The 6,000-nt window shown below is 37.9% G+C and overlaps 1 protein-coding gene across 2 annotated transcripts in view; it reads right to left on the minus strand.

Moving 5' to 3' along the window:
- The window catches only part of LOC126416148 (DDB1- and CUL4-associated factor 8-like), a 116,992-nt gene extending 112,196 nt beyond the window's left edge, over window positions 1-4,796 (minus strand). Inside the window, exons 1-3 of one of the 2 annotated variants that reach the window (XM_050083696.1) lie at window positions 4,670-4,796; window positions 4,259-4,454; window positions 3,194-3,976 (exon numbers count right to left, since the gene is read on the minus strand). In XM_050083696.1, the coding sequence (XP_049939653.1) occupies window positions 3,194-3,930 (737 nt within the window). In that variant the 5' untranslated portion in view covers window positions 3,931-3,976; window positions 4,259-4,454; window positions 4,670-4,796. Of the gene's footprint in view, window positions 1-3,193; window positions 3,977-4,258; window positions 4,455-4,537 lie in introns of both variants that reach the window. The other variant, XM_050083697.1, reaches the window with a different exon arrangement.
- Window positions 4,797-6,000: the final 1,204 nt, after the last annotated feature.

Consider the following 6,000-nt stretch of genomic DNA (forward strand, 5'->3'; position numbering starts at 1 on the left):
GCTTCGGGTGGGTACAAACTAAATAAATAAGCATGCCATTTGATTTGACAGCGAGAAGGAAGAAGAAGTTAAATGCTGATGAGTACCTGTTTATATGGGCCAAAGTCGGCAATGGCAATTGTAAAATAAAGATCAACGGTGATTGTATGATTTACTATAGACAATAAGTTCGTTCTCTCCTTTCCTTATCTCCCGTGAGATTTTTTTTTAATTAAAAAAACTTAATCACTTTTTGTTTTGGTGGCCGTGCCGCTCATGGTTGCTCGCTCAAACAAAGCCCACATTACCAAAAAACTGACATCCGCAATTCCGAAAAGCAGAATCGGACATTTCCCTTTGACATATATACCTCAACCAAAGTCTACAATATGAAAAAACCAACACCTAAAACTCTGTAAAGTGGGACCCGACACTTCCCTTGACCTATATAGCTCCAACACGGCTCCTGATGCTTACTGGTAAAAAAGAAAGGAAAAAAAATTCACACCTACATAACTCACTGGAACCAAATTACCAAAAACCCAAAACAAGAATTACTCACCAACAAAAGCTTCTGACAAAACCATCTAGGTTCAACACACACACACACACACACACACACACACACACACACACACACACACACACACACACACAAAAAAGAGGAGGGAGGAGGAGGAAAACACCCATTGTAACTCACTGAAAACAAAGTAAACACTTCGAAATCCATGTTACAGCACAGACTACCCAGACTCAAATGAACCCATGCTACCATAGTAATAACCAAAACTCAAATTAACCCAATACCATACGTTAAACTCTACACATCAACATGACATCTACAAACATGAACCAACTCAAAAACAATGCACCACACAAAACACCACATTTAAGTCACTGGTCAAAGCAGACAGGTAGAATCAGATGCTTCCAATGACCACTGTGTCTCACCACTTGGCATTCTAATTTCTGCTTTATACTTACCAAAATAGGATTTGTGTTGTTACTTGAACTTTTGCACTTAAAACTACTGTTTGCATCAGCACTTGATACAATTGCTTCAGCTCTTTGCTATGAAATATGTTATTGACCTGTTACTACCTTATTGGATATTTACAATCAGTTGTTGATGTGCTCTCTTGCATTCCCATTAGATTCCACAACAAACACAGACAAAATTGCACTATTGTTTGAGTCTTACTCCAACGTTTTGCGATAAGAAAATCTTGCAGAACTGCAAATAATCTACCCACAATCTAACCCAAATATAGTGAGGGCTCTACGAGATTACATTAAAATCCTAAAATTATGTACATTTAATCAGTGTCTTAGGACTCTCGAATTAAGGTACTTCACCAATGATGTGGCCAAGAATGCAAGAAATGCGTAGTGAGGCAACAGAGTCCCAACTGCCAGAAACTACTACATACTGTACCCTGATTAATAATCACCTTAGTACTTATAAATGAACATAATAATATAACAGACAAGCTGTTAAATTAGAAGAAGCTGTTTTCCAAATTTTGTTAAGTAGCTGCTCTTTATCTCCTAATGCTTGCTCCATGTTGAGAACACTTTACCAGTTATCAACATACTGCAATAATTTCAACAACTCAAACAAAATCCTGGTGAGGCCCCTGTACATGTTCAGCAGGGTCGACAGAAGCGTCCCATCCCACGCATCGGCTTTGACCCGTGATGTACGGGTGTTGTGTGTGACGTCACGACGGCGCGGAGTTTGGTTTGAGTGTAGCTGTCTCCAGTTCTGTTTTATCTTATTTTATTTACTTCTCTGATCTGTTCGTTCTATCTCGTGAGATTTATTTTTTTAATTTAAAAACACTTATTACTTATTTTAATTATCTGTTTCCTCCAATTTCTGTTTTAGTTTATTATATTTATATTTCTGATCTGTTCGTTCTATCCCGTGAGATTTTTTTTTTTAAAAGACAAAAAACACTAATCAGCTACTGAAGCATCTTTATCTTCTATGGGTTGCAGGTGTTACGGCCCCTGGGGAGGTGGGTGGGTATTCATGCATGGCTGTCTTCACTTACACGTTGTAGCTACGCAAGGTGTGTAAATTTGTTTATATTTAGTTTACCCCCCACCCAAAACACCCCATTTTCCGCGCTTGTCCTGTTGGTGTCATTAGGCTTCTTGTGGAAAGTGTGTGTGTTTGTTTTTGTTTCCGCCATATTTGTGATGTCATGGGTCAAAGCAGACGGGAGGGATCGGACGCTTCCGTATTTCCGTTCAGCATGCAAATAAAATTGAATTTCTAACAAATATGTTTCTCTCTTTAAAAATCTCATATTATGTGGATTTCCTCCCATGCCTTTGTGTCAGCAGAAATGCTTCACTTTTCTCTGCATGCACAGAACATTCAGAAACATTTGCAAGTGTTTTCACTACAAACTTCTGGAAACCTATGACCAAGCAGTATGTGTCAATACCTACCAACACTGGGGTAGGATTTAACTTTCCAGTTTTACTCTTCATTGCACATGGTGTCCCAGGAGAAATGGTCAATATTCAGGGGCACGACACACACACACACACACACACACACACACACACACACACACACACACACACACACACACACCTTACAGAGCTATGAGCACTTGACCATCATCATTGCTGAGAAATATCTCTCTTTTGATGAACAAATGCTCATAACTCGTTAAGGTACACATTTGAGATCCATATTTACTAGGTGTTTTTGCTTAAAGTGATCGGTCCTGCCATGTCGCTGATTACTGAATTTCTCCTGTGGCACCTTGTATACCTAGCACCCATTTTCTCTAACTTTTTTGGTAAATATTTCTATTTATGATTTTAGCGTTCATATTTTGGAGACTGAATTATCAAAAATATGATAACAAGCCTACAACTTAAGAGGAGGATACTTGTAATCAACAGCATCAGTGACAGTGGCTTTGCTCGTTTTGAAGCACTGAGTACAAGCTCACTTCCTATTTGAATACATTTCAAAAATCACACTGCATCTCATACTATCGATAAGCTACTTTACATCTCACTAAGGTTGTAAGTGTCTTTTCCTACACAAATGTTTAATTGCAATTGTATGCAGACAATGTTTACAATACGTATGTGTGTAGCACATATCTCTTACTTCATATAATAAATTTGTACTAAAACATGTCTTTATTTAAGATAGGACAAAGTAGTTCCAAATTAAAACACTAACCTTTCAACAACTTCCTTGGTAACACACCATCTGTGTTTTGGTTTTGTTTTGTGGAGTACTGGCGGTGTCACTTTACCATCCTCCTCTTCACTAGAATCAGTATCAGGCCCATCAGTTGGCACAGAGCCTGCACTGTTACTTCTGCTTCTTGAGCGGCGGCGGCGTGGCCTCAGTTCTTCTCGAGGTTCAGAATGGACAGAATCATCTGCTCCCAAATCAATTATATCAATTTCATCTGGTAATGGTCGTTCTCGTTCTTGTTCCTCATCGTTAGGTCGAGCAGGGGTTTCATTCACAGCCTCTTCTGTTGCATTGTTGGAAGTTTCTTCATCAGAACTCAACGGAGAACTTCTCTTTCGGTAGCATCGAGTTTTTGATTTCGGCTTTAATTTTGGAAACTCTGGATAGTCAAAATCTGGAAAGCCACGGAAGCCAGATGAATCGTCGTCTTCGTCACCATTGCCGTTCTTTTCTCCATTACCTTCATTTTCTTCTTTGTTTTGCACTTCCACTTTATTAGATGCATTGTCATCGGAACTGTTTTCGGATTTTTCGACTGAAATTCCGCTATCATCTTTTTCCATGTGTCTTCTCGCTTTAGCCGAAGTTTCATTTGATTCAGAGCCTGCGGGTGGAGGGCTTTCAGGACTGTCTCCTGGGGAATTTGTAGTGATTTCACGTTCAGCATCTTTATCATCGACTTCCATACCTTCCTGTGAAGTATGGGGGTCCATCATTCGTCGTTATCGAAATTAAAGGTAGTCCAACCAGTTACCTGACTACCTACAATGAAACGAAAATTGCCGAATTAAAACCTATTTTTTAAGGATAGGAACAAATGGTTTGCAGTGGTTGTCATCGGAAATGAGATGATATTCGTGCTTTACAAGACTTACTAAAGAAAATATAAATGGAAAAGCTGCACCGGCACAAAACAATGAAATAAAAAAAATAGGATGAAATAATATATTTTGCGTCTTATGTCAGACATGTCTACATTCCCAAAATAGAAACTTTCCGTACGTCAACATCGAAAGCAACGGTTTTCGTAAAAATAACACTCACCTCTGTAGTTACTTCATTGCTTATTACAGGCAATGGAGAGCATTTTTACCAAACTGGCAACAGAAAACAAACTACACTTCATCCTGTCTCTCCCATATTCGACTTTCAGCCGTTTCGCAGCAGCTGATCAACGCCACCTCTGTATACCACCTCAAACTTAATTTAATCGAGATCGATTTTCAGATGTGTTCTTGTCCTAGGAAAGAAAATGAAAATTCGATATACACAAATGAAGACACCTGATTGTCCATGTAATTGATCATTCGATTTTGTACCGACTGCTTTCGGAAATACAGCTTGTAACATTTGGTGGCTCCACTGTTGCAATTGATTACAAAAAAAGTACAACGGGTTTATGAATTTGCGTATCAAGTGTTACTTATTACATCTTGGTACTGCTAGTTAAATCACCTCAACGTTTCTTTCACCCGTAGAACAACAAATATTCATAAAACTGCTATTCCTCACACGGTAGACTCGGCGGCTGTGTTGTTTCGTCGACCCATTACGTGTGTCAACTGTTTCTAAATGTTAATTATCGATTGTCGCTTCGTTATAAAGTTCGATAGTTGGAAATCGCAATTGTTGCAGTGCGATATTCGAATCAGGCACATACAGCACTCGAGCACTGTGCCTCCTGGAAATAAATTAATAACAACTTGGCGACCTTATAAACGTTGTCGAAAGTGGGCTAACGACTAGAGTACCGTGAAAAGTTACTTGCCGTATTTCAAAAATATCATTTAGAGAAATATTAATTATTGCAATAAGTACTGGTAACGAAATTATGCCTTCGAACACAGTATCAAAGTAAGGCAACGCATAAATACAAATCCCACAGTCCCTTGTGAGCTGAGTTTAGTAACATTAAGTTGTAACGAAATACAATTATCTACCTTATAGATAATTTCGTATTGTTGCAGTTATCAAAATTTTGCAAGAATGATATGGATTAGCAAAACCAGGAGATACGATATGTACAGTTTTATGTTATTTTTAGTATGGATGATTTTCCCTTATGAATGCTCGAAACTTCCAATAGAAATGAGTGCGTGGTTCTATGATATCGCTCAATATAAATTTAAAAGCAGTCGATTTTTGAAGGATTTAAGAAAAAGGCACATGGATACTAATAAGAAAATTTACAATGACAAGGGTGTCATATTAATCTTGGTGAAGATCATACCACAAATATAAGTACATTAACTCCTATATTGTGTTTGTCAGGTTATACACCACTGCTGGCTACTTCTGTAAAGTATACTGACAATAAATTTGCATATTTGTAATCCACTCATACTGATAATTATGGTAATGATTTCCAGATTACTTTATGCATGTATATTAGTGGGAAAATGAATTTTGAAAACAGTCCATCTACCACCTCCTCACATGGGGTACTGCTGCGACATGTAAAAATAAACAAACATTTTAACCGATACAACTATGGGTTCCTGGTGAAACATTGTATAATGAATAATGTAATCAAAACACATTTCTGTCTAATTTCACATCATATGATGTGTATTTGTTTTGTGGAAGCCTCACAACTGATTCCAGATACAGTATCCAAGCAAAGATGAATATATCAGCTCCCTCAATCTATTGCTTCTCAAGTTAAACTAAAAGATGCCTCGGCTGATTATTTCAATTGTGGAACACTTACATCTGTATTGTACAAACTCATAACAAAATTTAGTGTAACACAAACCGGTGAAGAGCCACGTACATAGGAACCACGA

Source organism: Schistocerca serialis, chromosome 8 (genome assembly GCF_023864345.2).
Source record: "Schistocerca serialis cubense isolate TAMUIC-IGC-003099 chromosome 8, iqSchSeri2.2, whole genome shotgun sequence".
NCBI classification, from domain to species: domain Eukaryota; kingdom Metazoa; phylum Arthropoda; class Insecta; order Orthoptera; family Acrididae; genus Schistocerca; species Schistocerca serialis.